Here is a 17,012-nt window from a genome sequence, read left to right on the forward strand (position 1 = left end):
CTACTGAGCATCAGACTTCAAACTGGTAGACCAAGGAAAACATCAGCAGTTGATGACAGAAACATCGTGAGAACTGTAAAGAAACATCCACAACAACAGGAGTGAAGGTATCACAATGCACTGTTAGCAGAAGACTTTGGGAACAAAAGTACAGAGGCTACACCAGAAGATGCAAACCACTCATTAGCAATAAGGAAGGCCAGATTCAAAAGTTCTGGGACAAAGTTTTATGGACTGACGGGTCAAAGATGAACCTTTACCAAAGTGATGGAAAGGCTAACGTGTGGAAAAACAAAGGATCTGCTCATGATCCCAAACACACAAGCTCATCTGTGAAACAGGGTGGAGGTGATGTCATGGCATGGTCTTGCATGGCTCCTTCTGGACGGGCTCATTGATCTTCATTGATAATGTAACACAGGATGGCAGCAGCAAAATTAACTCAGAAGTCTACGGAAACATTTTATCTGCCAATTTAAAGAGAGATGTAACCAAACTGATCCTTCATCATGCAGCAAGACAACGACCCAAAACTCACTGCCAAAACCACCAAGGAGTTTATCAGGGAAAATAAGTCAATCTCCAGACTTAAACCCTTTTGAGCATGCTGCAAGCCCGCCTTAACCTGCCATCAGGCCCTGGTTTTGGTAGGGCCTCCTATAACAACACATCAACGTTATTTACATAAGCCTCTGCAGGCTCTGTGATCACCACACACACACACACACACACAAAGGCACACACACAGACACAGCACACACACAACACACACCACACACACACACACCACACACACACACCACACACCACACACACACACACCACACTCACACACACAACACACACACACACACACATCACACCACACACACACACACATCACCACACATCACACACACACACAACACACACACACCACACACCACACACACACACCACCACCATAATTGAGTCACCATGAACAGGCAACATATGGCCGGGTCAATGCAGGTATCAGTAGATGAGAATGATCATTACTCTCCGTGGAGTTAACCACAAACCTAGTCATGTAAAAACGATGCACAGACACTTTAAACCTGCAAGGCTACTGGGAATCAATGAATAGTGCAGCATTGCCTTACCTCTTTAGCAGTGCTTCCGAAAAAGCCTTTATGATGTTCTTAAAATCCATCTCACGAAGAATGTCATGCTCAATTGACATCAGTGTTAGGTTTCCTTTTCCGAACGCCACTCTCAAACTTTTTCTTCTCCGAAATTGTCTCCTAAACAACCTTCATCTGTCACTCAATCACTCGCAATTTGAATAAGTCACATGTGAAACCTATTCTCATTCTGATTGGCTGTTAAGTGGTGCCCACTGATTGTTACGGAGTCATCATTTTTGAGAAAAATCTCTGGAATCCATCGATCTGATTGATTAGCGGAGCCAATGATCAAAATAGTATGGAGGGAAGATATTTTCGTTTGGATTACTGGTCTGGAGGAAGCTCGCGAGTGTGTGTGTGTGTGTGTGTGTGTGTGTGTGTGTGTGCGTGCGTGTGTGTGTATACGTGTGTGTGTTTGTGTATTTTTGCGTTTGTGTGTATTGTGTTTGTTTCCCCGGGGAAAACACTCACGAGAAACACCGGCTGTTGTTATGCCTGCTGTCACGTCAAGCTACTCCGTTCTCCGCTTGTAATTATGCCGTTACAAGCTTCAAAGTTGTATTTATCATCTGAATTTGCCGAAACAAGTTAATATTCTGAAAGCCAAGACTTTGTTTATTTGAAATCAGATGAAAACAAATGGATTATCTTAGCCGTGTTATCTATGATTACTATACGCCTTACATTCATAATTTCAGCGGAGGGAGGGGGAGCGGCGCTGTGGAACAGCAGGGTGGCGAGGGAGGAGCTGTCTTCTTCCCTTTACAAAGCTTCAAAAAATGTATTTATCGTGTGATTTTGGAAATAAAAGTTTCATATTCTGAAAGCCAAGACTTTGTTTATTTAAAATAAAAAATAAAACACCCGAAATAAAAATAATTATTTTTTTATTTTTGATTGGCTCATGATAGGCCCTCGATCTCCGTAGGCCCCTGGGCTTCAGCCCAGGTCAGCCCGTGCATTAAGGCGGCCCTGAGCATGCATTATAGCTGCTAAAGAGGAGACTGAAGGGAGAAACCCCCCAACACAAACTACAACTGAAAGAGGCTGTGATGAAAGCCTGGAAAAGCATCACTAAAGAAGAAAGCAAAAGTGTGGTGATGTCCATGGGTTGCAGCAGGCTTGATGCAGTTATTGCAAGCAAAGGATTTGCAACTAAATACTAAGTATTATTCACTTTTCACACTTTTTAAGTCTGTTCCTAGACTTTTGCTCACATGAAAAATGGGTGGGTTTAAACAAAAGGTGCTATCTTCTCAGTTGTTGAACAGATCTCGATCTAAATACCTGGAATGAAAAGCTGAAATACTGACCTTTTGTCTCATATTCATCTTTTGATGTCAAACCTAATTGTTTTCAGTTCACAGCTAAAATAAAGCAATTGGGCCTCGCTGTTCCAATAGTTTTGGAGGGGACTGTATGTTCACTTTATTCTATAGGGTTTTATATTGTTGCATCTATTCACTTGTCTTGTGTCTTATCTTTCTGAGAGAAATCATTATTTATTTTATTTTTATTATCATACCTTTTACCTCCTTCTGTCTCTTAACCTGTTACAATGTTATATTTTGCTGCATGTATCTGTAAAGGTTTTAACATCTGATCTGAGGGGAATTTCTTGTTGTTTATTTTTAACTTGTGATGTGTGCCATTTTGTAAAGCACTTTGAGCTGCAAGTGCTGTATGAAAAGTGCGATATAAATAAAGCTTTATTATATATATATATTCAGGATGTTTGTGTGTGTATATATATATATATATATATATATATATATATACATATTATATATACACATATACTGTACATCCTGGGAAATGTTACAATATGCGACAAATATGTTAATATATATAGATAATAGTAAGGTAATACACAGGTAATAGTTCAAAGAGGACAACTGGGAAAAACCTGCTTTCTTGTGGCCACAAGGCACACATAATCACATAGTGATACATCCGGTTAACTAAATATATGTAGTAACGCAGTGTTTCCACTGGAGGGCAGTGTGTATTTGTCTAACAGTGTTGTATCCATATACAGATGGTTACAACCAGTCTATGGTTACGACTCTACCACTCGCGCGCTGATTTTGACTCTCAGCTGAGCTTCTGTCCAGCAATACTTCATCCCCTCAAGTCCTGTTCTGTTTTTTTGGAATCTTTGGCTCCTGCTGTACTCATCATACAGGTCTCCCTTGAAAAAGAGATCTATGATCTCAATGGGACCAATCTGGATAAATAAAGGTTTGAAATGAAATGAAATGAAATGAAATCCTTCCCTATATAAAATACTCCGGTTTGTTTATAATTTCTCCGAATATCTCAGTTGTTCCACCACTATTTAGCTTTTAACTCATGGACTGTTTTAACCTAATCAGAGTATTACTTAGACTGACTGTATTCATAATCGAGATGCCCTCCGGTGGCCACAACAAGTAACTACACTACTAGTGTCAAGTTAGAGTTAAACACTCAATAACTGCAACACTTCCGCTAAATACTTTCAAAAATAAAACGTTTACAATTGACATAACTCTATAGCTCTGTGACCACAGTCTATGGTTGTGAGTGACTTAAGGTTGCAACTGCTATTCTATTTACATTTCACTATGCAACATGTTGTAATTTTAGTTTTTTATTAGATATATTGTAAAAGCTGCCCGGAAGCCGTTTGTTATTATTACTCTTTTACGTCCGTCGTCAGGTCAAACTTCCTGTAAACTTTTTTTTGTTTTGTTATTTAACTTTTAAGGTTGAGTTTTGCTAGGTCGATACAACCCTATGTTTGTGGTTTGTGCACTTTACTTTTTTTTTTAAATCAAAAGTAACATGAGAGGCAACAAACTGAGGCTAATCTAAGGCTACTTAAAGGAAGCAACCCCATCATGGCGGCCGCCACAAGACTCATATCAAGGTTGACACTGGTCACTGGTATGTTTATAATTTCCCCTTCTTCATTCACCGTGTATTAATAGGTACAGACAGACAGACAGACAGACATACGTGCAGTGTGCTAATCTCTGCAGGACTTTATGTTTTTCGTTAGTCGCGGGCAAATGTTTGCTACGTGCAACTGTTTTGTAAAGGTAAACTACTCGAATAACCTTGGGGAAGTTTAAAGTAAATTATTATAAGTTTCTCTTGGCTCACAACTAGTTAGAGAGCCCTTGGGTTTTGCTTTTGCCTATTTACATTTTAGCTCTGATCCATGACTTTGAAAAAGGATTAGCCTACCAGCTTTACATTCAGTCATTTCAATATAGAGCCAAAGTATGACTGTAGCTCTAAATCATATTTAGGACTAATTATATATTAATTATATGAATGATCAAATTGTTGATAATAGTAAAACATGAGTACACTTTCCCTGAGTCTTGTTTTGTCTAAGTCCAACACTCAAAGATCATAAAAAACAGTGAAGCAGATTATCCTACAATTCATTCAAGTGATTCATAGACTAGTCATTTCAGGTTAAATGTAAAAGCTGAAGTATCATTGGTCTTTTACAACAACAGACAGCGGAAGCTATTGCTTTTTAAAATAAAAATCAACGTAGGTTTATTTAGTTTTTAGGGAGGAAGTACAAATACACAAAAAAAAGTCACTAAAGTTTAACAATACATGTTGTCAATATCATAAAGCAAGACATGCACATTGATGTTGCTTGAACATGGAACCCTAACTTTTGACCTTTTCCCAATCAAATGTCTCGATAAAGGAAGTCCTGGCACACACATTATTCCTCCTGCACACCACACCACATCTAAATAAAAGTGACTCGATGGGTCGACCCATGTGTTGCTCTGACTTCCTGTTGCTCTCTCCCCACCCAGGAGGAGGCAGTGGGATCGGGCGGGCGGTGTGTCAGCGCCTCGCCTCTGAGGGCGCCTCCGTGGTGGTCGCTGACATCAGCGAGGAGTCGGCCCATGACACCCTGAGGAGCCTGCAGAGGGACCTCAGAGGGCAGGGTCACATGGCGGCTGTGGTGGATGTGTCTTCAAAAGAGAGTGTAAAGAATCTTGTCACAAGAATACAGGTGTTTACTACTGCCCAAAAACAATCAACACACTGTGTGTTTAATTAAAGTCAAGCTGCAACATTCTCCATTCAATTTTCCCCTTCTATCTTTTCTGTTAACAGTCAATGCTCTCCCTCTGCAGACTCACTACTTTCAGCCTCCGTCAGTGTGTGTGAACGCAGCAGGCATCACCCAGGACGACTTCCTGCTCAACATGGACGAGGATCATTTTGACAATGTCATCCGGGTCAACCTGAAGGTACGCAGCCTGTACCGCAAAGCTTATCGTAGAGGTTAGTGAGTTAACTCATTTAAAATATAGGTACACTTTAGAGGTTCATACCGTTTGACTACTGACCAATCAGATCACTGGAAAGATGTAGTCATCATTCCTGCAGGATATTTACAGGATCAAAAGCACACATTTTCCAATAAAGTTTTAACCAATAAAGAGCGGTATATATTCTTATGGGTCGGTAGAGTCTTTCAGATGTTCCAGAGATCCGTTAAGATCGCTCTTCCCTCAATGCAGTTTCCAAAACATCAGACAACTTTTTAAAATAAATAACAACATTTCTGTAATAATTTTTAAAATATTTTCCATTTATTTAGCTAGCTTCATTATGAATGCCCCATTTGTATCAGACTGACCTCACCAGGCAGGTACTACCCTTATTTTTCTTATTATCTTGGCAGCAGAAAAGCATGTCTTATATATATATATTTTAATGTGCATCCAACTTTAATAATAATAGTTTATCTTAATACATCAATACTCACTCTAGACATAATACTACTGTATTTGTCACATATAGTCTAAGCTTTATTTTTATTTTTTACTATTAGTAGAAAATGTTGGTTTCTAATTCCAAATAGTTTACCATTTACTCACCTTGTATTACTTTAAATTCTTGACGAAAGCTTTGTTTTTCTCGCATGGTGAATTTCTTAATGAATGTAAGTACATTTGCAGCGTGTTTAAAAAATAAAAATAAACAAATGCTAAACTATAGATAACCTAACAATTAAAGTGTGTTAAACATTTAGGTATGGTTTAAGTAACAATGCATGTAGTGAGTCTGAGACGAAAAGAGGGAGACTTGTATTGTACTGCATCAGAGTTGGTTGCAGTTAAAGTGGCCCGGATTGATAACAATTCATCAAGACTTTCCCATTTAAAAAATGAGTTCACTGTGGAGGTTTGCGAGAAAAAAAACGTTCTTCTCGTATGGAAGGTCATTCGTAGTGAGAGATTGAAATACAATCTTCTGTAGTGTTCCTTTCATTGCCCTCTCAGTGAAGTCAAATCTGTTTTACACAGCATGAAAGTGAAAGTGAGCATGAATATGAAATGCACTTCCCTCCCTGCATCCCTCCCAGGGTTCTTTCTTGGTCCTTCAGGCCGTGGCTCAGGCTCTGGTGGCTTGCGGAGCACCCAAAGGATCCATCGTCACCGTGGGCAGCATCGTGGGAAAGGTGGGAGCGTGGTCTCTCTAATAAGTAGCTTTAAGGTTTTTATCCAGAAGGGTAAAACAATAAAAGTGACATTGGAATCGTGCCCAAATATTAAAGCTACAGGTTAGTGGTTAGTGGCAATTGTGGTTCTGAACTTTTATAGCAGTTTTCTAAAGTGTGAAGCATAAGACACAAGAATACACTTTCAGAAATCTATCAAGAATATATTTGTATTCTTAAATAGAGCAGGAATGCCAGACTATTTTTTAGGAGCTGGTTAATGAGTTGTTCAGTCCTCTCTGAGGGGGGGGGGGACCTTTTGATGTTCCATAACAAAACCTTAAGTGATGCTGAACTTGATGCATCCCTGTGTCGGTTTCCTTAATGCTCGTAGGTGGGAAACATCGGACAGGCCAATTACTCCGCCTCTAAAGCAGGAGTGGAGGGTTTGACCAGGACCGCGGCCAAAGAGCTCAGCAGGTGAGAAGAGCCTGAAGCAACAAACACATCCTGACCCACAGTGATGGTGAGTACAGTGTCATACAATATAATAATCTGCTTTCTTTGTCCATTGCTACAGGTTTGGCATTCGGTGTAATTGTGTGCTGCCAGGTTTCATATCCACTCCGATGACGGATAAAGTTCCAGAGAAAGTTATTAGCAGGGTAACGCACACACACGCACGAGAACATACAGATTAAATAACACTTCATCTATTAGGTTTAAAATCCTAACTCAGATTGTAACCTCCCGTCGTAATTCTGAACAGTGATTACTATGCAGTTTATAAAACTACTTATATTTTGTGCTGGAAATTACATTTTGTGCATTTCAATAAGTGAAGCCATTTCAAGTCCAAGATGTACCAAACACAAACTGTTATTTAAAACAACATGAAAATTCATTTTTTTCCAGTGTATAATTCATCACTAAACACCTCTTTTAGTAAACACATTTCTTGCCTCGATTTGAGTTTAAAATGCAGTCACTTTGACCTCCCTACAGATAAGATAATTCAAAAAACCTTTATTGATACAGCCTTAAATCTGCTCTGTCATGTTTCATTGTGTTTCAGATGAAATCCTTGGTGCCTCTGGGAAGAATGGGTGAGCCTGCAGGTCAGTGCTGGCTCATGTTAACATCACTGTGTTCACCGCAGACCTTCAGTCTTTATTTCACTGTATAGGATTGTAAAGGAACTTTTCTAAGCTCATGAATCTAAACTAGAAAAAGGTTTTACCGTTGGACACAAAACCATTTGAAATGCTGTTTTTTGTAAATACTTATTTCTTCTTAACTTCCCCAGACCTCTGATTCTTTTGTTCTGTTAAGTGAAATGAAGTCCAGGGATGTAGATTGACCTGCCTTCTCTTTGTCCTCCTCTAGAGGTCGCTGATGTCTGTGCCTTCCTCGCCTCAGATGACTCTCGATACATCACTGGAGTCAGCCTGGAAGTGACAGGTGGTGTGACTCAGTTCTCTCACAGCTGTTTCTGTAAAAACTCTACTGTCATTTCATCGTCTTCAACATGTGTTCTTTCTTTGTAAGGTGGACTCTTCATTGGGTAAATGGACTGTCTGTCACACCGATGAAGACCAATGGGAGGCCAGTTTCTTCGTAGTTCATTTAAATGTTGAAAATGATACTACTTTGATAATTATGTTTTAAAATTGTGGTTGTGCCAATAAACACCTGTTTGTAATATTTCTGTACAGAATGTTGTATTTTGATTTGAAAGATCTGAATAAAGTGTTTAACTAAAGCCTTCAGACGCCTGCACTGTCCTAAACTCTCATCCTAACCCCGCTCAGAGGGCGGACCGGAATCAAACTTACTCCAGATCTTCAGACCGCTCTGTCACACCACTGGAGCCTCTCAGGATTATCTTTGTGCTTTAAAAGCTTTTCTTCTGATCCTCTGTAGGTTGGTGATGGAAACACTTTTGGTTAAGTTAAAGCACTGAAAAGGGTTTGGACCGCTGAGCTCTTTAAAGGGCGCTCCACTCTGATAATGAGCTCATCTGCTTTCGCTGCAGCATAGTTTACCGTAAACATCAAATAAAAGCACACTATGGTAAGTCCAAAATATTTTTAAAACATGCCATAGAATAGTACCTCGAAAATATCATAAAAAACAACAGTATAGCATTTTGGAAAAAAGAATATCAAAATAAACAAGTTTGTCTAATTTGTGTTCTAGTATTTTGAAGAATAACGGAAACGACATAATGGTATAATAACTTGAAAATATATAATATTATAATAAATGTCAGACTACAGTATTTGAATGAAATACATGGTAGAGTGTCAAAAATATCACAAAAATCACCATAGTACCATATGCTGTATATATCAGGAAAAAGTCATAGTATGGTGTGTCCAAAAAAAAGGACACAGAATAGTATGTTTCAATGACTACTTTTTACGATGTTGTATTTTTAGTGTTGCCTCTGCCTGTGTTTAGTGTCCTGTCTGTCTGTAACTTTGTGTGGTCGTGTTACCACTGAACAGGTCTCTCTTGAAAATGAGACCTTGTGTCTCAATGAGATTTTGTACACCTGTATAAATAAAGGCTAAATAAAAATAAAAAAATCAGAAAAAACTAAATATTATAGTAAATCGAAATTATGAGAAAAAAACGACATGACATTGAATGTCGGAATTTTCAGAAAAAACGCAATGGTATTGTATATGTTGACAATATTATAAAAAACGACATAGTGCAGTATTTTTGAACAAAAGTCATTGAAACCTTTGTCCAAAACTGTAATGAAAAACAACATAAAGTGTGTCAAATGAATGTAATGTTTTACATTTATATTATGTATAGTATGTAAAAAATATCAGAAAAAAACAAATAGTATAGTATGTTGAAAATATTATAAAAAACGAGATAGTATAGTATGTGAGAAAAATATCATAAAATGCCATAGTATAGTTTGTTGATATATGAAGAAGATGCAGGTACAGCATGTCAACAAGTCATAGAATAGAATACTATGTATATACTGTATTGTGATGTTCTTATGGAACACTGACATTTTGTACTTTTCTATACTAAAGAAATACTTTATACTATGATATGAAGTATTTGCAGCACACAAACTATAATATACTTTACTATACTCAACTATACTATATTATAAATTATGGCATACTATATCATTTACCTCCCATCTGATTTTCACTTCTAACTTCTGATATTTCCATCAAATTGCTACAGTTCTCTAACAGCAGTAGCATTTAAGATACATTTGCAAGGTGTCACAATGTACCCATAAGCTTTACACAAAGTGTCCTATAACCTGACACACTCCTCCTGTCAGGGCTCCGCAGTGTTTTGTCCACTGAACAGAATATTATGTATTGTCTTGTAATTTCCCCCCACTCTAAAGAACCTGAACAAATGCAAAAAGATCGACAACAACTAAAGATGAGGGGGCGTTGGAAGGAAAACAAGAGTCAAGCAGCTCTTTTCAAAAGATGATATATTACAGAAACAAGACTTCTTTTAAAAATTACTTACACACATTATAAAATAATACTTTTTTCTCTTTTCAGCACCATATTTCTTATGTTAAAACATTTGTCTTCAACACAATAAAACAAATATTGAGGTAATTCTCTCTGGAGAATCTCAAGGTCAGATTTGTTTTCGTTTTTTAGGTTTAGGCCATCCCGCCCGGTTTCCCTGCTATAGTAAAAAAAGACAAATAGAAAAAACAGAACTAGTATGATATCACCCCATAGCCACATTATACTTATAAACAATACTCTTATGAATCACTTTTAATCCACTGGTGGCTAACAGAGCTGTCTCCACCCTCTCACAACCTTTCTCCTCCCCGCTGTGCATGTCTCAGATAGAAATGTCAAAGATCAGAAGAGTATTTTCAGCTCCTGAATGTAGAACTGTTCTTGTGTTGCAATTGAAAGCCCTGTTACGCAATAATCTGAGCCTGAAACCAATGAACCACCAGTCAAACAGTAGCAACGACAAGGACATGTGACAGAACTGGAGAGTCACCATTTAATCATTACAGAGGAAGCAAAATGTAAAAGCACAGTACAGTCGTTGAAAACACTATAAAGGGATGTTACAATCAAATATGGCCACAGATTCTTTGGTTCTACAAAAGGAGTTTGGACAGGGCGTGAACAGAAGCACCATAACTCAGGCTGGCAGTGAGTCTAACATGTGAGGCACTACAGGAAATAAATACAATGAAATATACCACATTTGACTGGAATATTTGGTGGTCCGTGTATTTTTAATTTCAAAGCACCCTGTTTGTTTTTAAATAAATACAATAGAATATCACTATTTCTGTACAAATGTAATGCACATTTCCCCCAGTTAAAGCTTCATGGAAAGAGAATAAAGGAAATGAAGGACTCAAAGTGAATATTAAGACTTTTATGCTTTGGTATAAGTAACACCTTGCCACACAGTTTCTTTCAGTAAGGCAGGCATTTGATTCACTGCTGTTTAAGAAAAAGAAGGCGGGACCTTTTCATCTCATATACATATTTAAACCCTGACGATGTTCTGAGCTGTGATGAGAAATCAGATGGAAAACAATATTCAAAGGCCCCCAGAAAGTGACTCAGCAAATACTGGACTGGTGTGTGGTAGCGACCCTGGTAGCCTGATCCTGGATCTGAAGAAGAATCAGCTCTTTTTGAAAAGCACAAGTAACATGCAATTACAATAGTGTCAAGTTCAGCACAGTTTACAACATAATGGCTTTATTCACTGATCTAGGATCTTCTTCTTGCCTCACTGCATGCTTTATTAGAGGTGAACAATCCAACTAAGGTTTCTGCTGCTCTCAGGGCGGAAAGATTGCATTATACTGGCCTGAATCACATTTGATTATTAAAACTGCAAGGTGTTCATTAAAAGAATATGACAATAGACAAGTGGCAGCTTAAAATACACAAAAAACAGCCAGCTGGTATCATTTGGTTAATTCTCTCCTTTTTTCTGGGTAGAAACTGGTGGCTTTAATTCTTTGGTTCTTTTCTGTGTAGTAAGATAAAAGCTAGGGAGATCATTGTGTTTTCATTGTGAGCAACATGATTGACAAGTCACTGGATTTCACAATAAGACAACCAGAGGAGTAAGACCTTACGAAGAAAGATTGATCTGAGCCGCTGATGAACTTTTGCGACCACTGGCTGTGATTTAACAGACACAGTTTGGTTTCTACTCTTTTCATTGGTTTGGAATTTGGTTCATGAGTCAAAGGCTAATGCCAAGTGATGAAAAGTTGATTCAAAACTTTAAATCCAGAGTAACTTTCTATACGAATGACTAAAGGCCAAAGCAGTGAACCAAAACCACGATGCTGAAACAGTAGATGCAGACAGCTACATAGGAGCGTCTTGCACCTATTGTTAAAGGAGTGACTGTCAAACACATTGCTTGCAGTGGGAACGCGGAATCAAAGAAATTGAAATAATGTCCAAGAGTGACCCTTTTTCGGGAAGAGGAGGGGGGAGGTAGAGCAGGTGAGATGAGTGGGAAAAAAGAGAGACAGCGGGGAAGAGAGAAAAGTGAGAGGGGGTCGGAGACGGGGGGCTTCAGGCCTCAGGCTACCGGCTTGCCCTCTGTCTCAGGCCGGCCCCTGTCGCTGCTGGTAAAGAAAACACTGTTTTATTCCGAAGAACTCTCCTGGTTTTTCCGTCCTTTCTCGCGGTCGTGCGCCCAAACGATGGTCTCCTCTCCGCGAGTTTCTTTCTTCTTCTCTCCTCTTTACTTTTTTTTACGTCCATTATTTGTCGGGAGGATGTTGCTTTCCCCAGGCACGTACGTGAGTGTGAGGGCGTGTTTGTCTCACAACAGCATCTGCGTGTGTAAGTGTGTGTGTCTGTGGGTTTGTGTGTGTGTTTCATATCATTTACAAGTTAATTTACAAATTACTGGGCATGTATGTTTCTTATATATAAGTGTGTCTCTAAGTGCATGTGTGTGTGCGTGAGTATTTGCACGTGTTGTTCTTTGCATGATGTGTGTATGTGTGTGTTTTTAGCCTTGGAAACAGACAGGTCCCACTTCAAAGCCAAACTGCTGGTTGCTCTCCCCAAAGTCTGACACCTTGATATCCAGCAGAGGGAGATGCTCCACCTGGGGCGTGTTGATCTCCAGGACTGTCCTGTCGAAGCCCTTACGATACTGCAGGGACAGAAGGAACACACCGGTCAGAAACTGGTATCAAAGTATTCAAAGAAATACAACGCTGTATAATTGTCATTTTTCTCATCTGTGTATCATGACTTTGAATTAAACAACTTGGAAAGAGAGTTAAACATAATAACTGATGCACTTTAGATCTGGGTTGTCGATGCTTGAAAATCACTACAGATTATTATTATTATTGATTACAAATAAATGAAAACATATCTTGTGTGATTTCAAGAAACATATATCCAACAGGCAGTAGATCAAAAAAGGCAACTCTCAAGAGTCTTAAGTTAAGCTAAATGCATACTTCAAGTGCACTTTATTGTGATGCCAAAGTGAAGGAAGTCAACGTATTCATTCTCAAATGTTAATAACCAAATATAGAAGCACGTTGAATGGTTGTAGAGGAAGGTAAGGGGCCCTTTGAGGCTATTAACATTCAAGGTCTTATTAAATAGTTTCATTATGTTCTAAATGTGATGTATTATCTTTTGAAACATGATGTTTAGGAGGGACGTAAGACAGGAGGGATCAATCTACAGTGCAAACCAAGTGTTGTTTGGTTTAAGAGGGCCTTTATTTGAGGTTAGGAGATGAAAGGGGGAGACAGAGGGGTGGCCTGAAATATTGGTCCAGCTTGGGATTCGACCGGCTTACAGGCAGCGGTGACTGCATTACAAATCAATTGTATATAAATGGGAGAGCCAGTTTAATTGATAGGAAAGGAAGAATGGCAGACTGTTCAGAAATGGGTTATTGTTGTTGTTGTTGTTATATAGTGCAGCATGGAATATTTCATGTTTGAAGGATATTCTACATTGTAAACCAATAATCATTCATATGTGTTAAACAGGACGGCATCAGTTTTCCATGTCACTCACAGAGCAGCCGTCGACCAGGGCCTTGATGTAGGGGCTGGTCTCGTAGGTCAGCCTCTCGTCGTTGGCCCCCTGGAGGTGCAGCGCCCGGTTGTGGTTGTTCTTGGCGCTGCGGTCGGCCCAGGCCACTGAGCGGTGGCAGTGGTAGGTGAGGTTCTGGCGGGCCTGAACGCTCAGGAGACGCAGGAAGCCAAGCTGGACCACGCCCACCGGCTCACCAGCAGAGTCCACGTAGGAGAACTGGGAGGGGGTGGCAGAGTGAAGAGGAGGGGAGGTATTTGATGGGCGTTTGAGGAGGGGAAAACAGATAATAGGATGGGAAAAGAAGTCAGAAAGAGAAGACAGATTGTGAGAACCAATACACGGTAATCAAGTTAAGAATTCTTTTTTTTGTTACTATAAACACAAGGTTTACTATCTGTCTTAATGTGACAGAGGGTTACTAACCTTACTACCAGTGGTGAACTGACTGTACCAGGATCCTGGAGTCTCATTGTCCCAGGAGCTCATCTTCACCTGCCGCAAGAAATTTCAACATTGTCAATACAAATAAATACAGCTTATGTGAGAAATTAAGAACAGTCAAGAACATGAGTCTCTAGAACAGGGGTGTCCAAACTTTTTTCACCGAGGGCCACATACAGAAAAATATATACGAAGGGCTGGGCCACTCACTAGAGGTGAGTTACAGTATATTGCCTCATAAGTTCAATTATAAGTTAGCAAAATCAATCAAATGTAGGTAAATCATGCTTGATACTTGAAAATGCCTTAAGAAAAAAACAGCCTACATCAAAGCTCTCCATAGGGATTCATTTATTCTGTTACAAACAGTGTTGCATCTCATCCCTTAAAACAAAAACCTCAGACTGCTTATAATAAGGAGAAATAGGAAGGGTGTATTTCAAGCTTGTTGTGTTAATAAGTCATTGGGCTTTTTTCTTATCAACTTAAATTTGTTTCCAACTTTAATTGTCTGAATTTATTTGAAAAGTGGGCTTATTAACATTCATTTACTGTGTAATATATGTTTTAAATATATATTTAAGAAGTACAATATAAGACAAGCACAATTTTCAGGTGTGGGCCATATTTCATTACTTATAATGATATATTGTATTATAATTTGCTGAGGGCTGATACAAAATGGCCCACCGGCTGCATTTGGCCCCCGGGCCGTAGTTTGGACACCCCAGCTCTGGAAAGAGGGGGGTCTGATACAACATACTGTACTCTTAACAATGTTTAGTTTAATGGTTTTATAACTTGCTTAGTGTTTACATTTCACAGTATTTTTAGGAGACTGATTTGCTGGACTGACCGAGTTGATGCTCGTGCTCGGGTACAGGCACGTCTCTGCTCCGCTGGTGAAATTGCAGAAGACCTTGAGGGAGTCTCTGGAGCAGCCCTGGTTAGGGTCAATCCAGTACTCTCCTGAAGAGGGCAGCAGAGAGACAAGGTCAAAACATCTGTTAAATCTCTCAAGACTCAAGTTAAGTTAAGAACTATCTCTACTGTGTGGGACAATCCCCTTACCGTCTTTGAGGTCTGGCTGGCTGAGGTGCAGGTCTTGGCAGGTGCGGGCGGGGCTGTCCTGGGTGCCCAGAGGGAAACGCATGGTTTCGATCTCCTGTCGCAGTGAGTTGAGAGAGCCGAAGATCTCCTCCATGCCTTCGCTGCCCATCAGGAACTCAGCGCCAGTGGCGTCAGATGCAGGCATTTCTGAGTCGGTTTCAGAGAGCAGCTGGCTGGCGTCGATGGAGCGCTTGGACTTGGGACTCCTCTGGATGGGCAGGGGCTGAATGACCTCTCCTGGTGGGCCCTGTGGAGTGAACATTGTAATCAATTAGCTGGCAATCAACATTGAGGTGCAAAGTATGATGGAAACTTCTGAACAATGGAGAGGAAACTAAGAGAGACACGGGGAGATCTGGAGCTTGATGGCAAACACTGATGGTTTATGGAGTTAATAGCCGGATCTGCTCAGCCACGAGGTGACACAGCGGCTGCCAAACCAATTCTGAAGATCTCTACCCCAGACCCATGTATTTAGCTGGTTCTGAGAGCATACCCCCCCCCCCCCCCCACACAAACACAATACCCCCCCCTCACAAACAATAACACAGACTATAACACCCCTTGTTGTGAAATACCAACCAATTATATGCAATTATGCAATATATATATATGCCGTCAATAGCTGTGCAATATATACCTGGCTGCTAATACTCAGAACTGTTACAGGATGTGTATTTTGTAAATTGTGTAACTTTTTTAAAATAATTTTTTATGCATGCTTCTTAGGTAACATTAAGCTGTCTTTGGCTCTTTTCTGCTGTAACAATGTAAATGTCCCCTCTGTGGGACTAATAAAGGTATTCTGATTCTGAATAATTAACATTGTGCAAGATCAAACAGGAACAATAACACCTCTATCAGCTGACGCCAAGAGGCAGGAACAGGAAGACAAAACACTGATAAACTGGGTCAAAGTTATGGGTCTAGGAAAATATTTCCCCAACACAAAGTAGTGATTTACATTAAAGTGAAGTACTTACAGGGGCTCCAGCAGGTCCTTGTACACCCTTTTCTCCCTTTGCACCAGATCCTCCCTAAACACAGCAGAGAGGAGAAAGATTCAAGAAGCATTACTGCAACAGGTCCCAGTTCATTCACTTTTTGTAGAACATTTCCTTCATTTTTTAGGTACAAACATCGTTAAAGTATACTCACAGAAGAACCCTTGGCGCCTTTGACACCTTGAGGACCCTGGAAAAGATATGAGGCATTATTTTAATGATGGTGACCATTGTTGAGTGTTTTTCTGCTGTCATTTATTAGGGCACTTAAGAACATATTGGAAATAAGAAACAGGAAATGAGATGTTCATGGGACATAAAGTGCATTCACTCACAGGCAGACCAGGAGGACCAGCAGGGCCGAAGGGTCCGGAGGCTCCAGCCATTCCCTGTAATAAAACACAAGACATGTCTAACATTAGATAAAGAACAACTAAATACAATTGAAGGTCAATAATGCTGGTTGATTTGGCCCTCTATAAGAAAGATAAAGAGGTCAGACTTACATTTTCTCCTTTAGATCCCAGAGATCCATGAGGCCCAGGAAGACCTCTGTCTCCTTTCTCTCCCTGCTCTCCTGAGGGTCCAATGAGACCAATAAGACCTGGGTGTCCCTTCTCTCCCTTGCCACCGGGGTCTCCACGAAGGCCAGGCAAACCGGGAGGTCCCTGCAGGAATAGAAGAAGAGAAGGAAGAGTTCAGGAGGTTAGAAACAAAAGAAACAGTTGATGATGAGAGAGGGTGAGGGAGATGG

General features: G+C 39.8%; 2 protein-coding genes across 8 annotated transcripts in view; one reads left to right on the forward strand and one right to left on the reverse strand.

Moving 5' to 3' along the window:
- Nucleotides 1-3,226: 3,226 nt before the first annotated feature.
- On the forward strand, nucleotides 3,227-8,382 carry hsd17b8 (hydroxysteroid (17-beta) dehydrogenase 8). Of its 2 annotated transcripts, none has more exons than XM_034199679.1 (9): nucleotides 3,227-3,386; nucleotides 4,976-5,178; nucleotides 5,303-5,419; nucleotides 6,541-6,636; nucleotides 7,010-7,095; nucleotides 7,196-7,280; nucleotides 7,691-7,733; nucleotides 8,002-8,076; nucleotides 8,164-8,382. In XM_034199679.1, exons 1-9 carry the CDS (start codon nucleotides 3,353-3,355, stop codon nucleotides 8,181-8,183), a joined length of 759 nt encoding a protein of 252 aa, XP_034055570.1. In that variant the 5' UTR covers nucleotides 3,227-3,352; the 3' UTR covers nucleotides 8,184-8,382. The 2 variants fall into 2 exon arrangements, with proteins under 2 accessions (XP_034055570.1, XP_034055569.1); XM_034199678.1 differs by lacking the exon at nucleotides 3,227-3,386 and adding an exon at nucleotides 3,815-4,073.
- A 2,237-nt stretch (nucleotides 8,383-10,619) lies between these two features.
- Nucleotides 10,620-17,012, reverse strand: part of col11a2 (collagen, type XI, alpha 2) — a 51,372-nt gene continuing 44,979 nt past the window's right edge. For all 6 annotated transcript variants that reach the window (XM_034199688.1, XM_034199692.1, XM_034199691.1 and 3 more), the window contains 9 exons: nucleotides 16,765-16,926; nucleotides 16,594-16,647; nucleotides 16,413-16,448; nucleotides 16,238-16,291; nucleotides 15,216-15,501; nucleotides 15,001-15,113; nucleotides 14,127-14,195; nucleotides 13,683-13,919; nucleotides 10,620-12,792 (listed from right to left, as the gene is read on the reverse strand). In XM_034199688.1, coding sequence (XP_034055579.1) covers nucleotides 12,646-12,792; nucleotides 13,683-13,919; nucleotides 14,127-14,195; nucleotides 15,001-15,113; nucleotides 15,216-15,501; nucleotides 16,238-16,291; nucleotides 16,413-16,448; nucleotides 16,594-16,647; nucleotides 16,765-16,926 — 1,158 coding nt within the window. In that variant the 3' untranslated portion in view covers nucleotides 10,620-12,645. The remainder of the gene's footprint in view (nucleotides 12,793-13,682; nucleotides 13,920-14,126; nucleotides 14,196-15,000; nucleotides 15,114-15,215; nucleotides 15,502-16,237; nucleotides 16,292-16,412; nucleotides 16,449-16,593; nucleotides 16,648-16,764; nucleotides 16,927-17,012) is intronic.

The sequence above is a fragment of the Gymnodraco acuticeps genome, unplaced genomic scaffold, assembly GCF_902827175.1.
Source record: "Gymnodraco acuticeps unplaced genomic scaffold, fGymAcu1.1, whole genome shotgun sequence".
NCBI lineage: Eukaryota > Metazoa > Chordata > Actinopteri > Perciformes > Bathydraconidae > Gymnodraco > Gymnodraco acuticeps.

Excerpts from the sequence above, each read along its gene's own strand:
- hsd17b8 (XM_034199678.1), top strand. The coding sequence starts at position 4,028 with ATGGCGGCCGCCACAAGACTCATATCAAGGTTGACACTGGTCACTG. Across the intron at positions 4,074-4,975 it reads AAGGTTGACACTGGTCACTG|GAGGAGGCAGTGGGATCGGG; the intron begins GTATGTTTATAA and ends CTCCCCACCCAG. Across the intron at positions 8,077-8,163 it reads AGTCAGCCTGGAAGTGACAG|GTGGACTCTTCATTGGGTAA; the intron begins GTGGTGTGACTC and ends TTTCTTTGTAAG.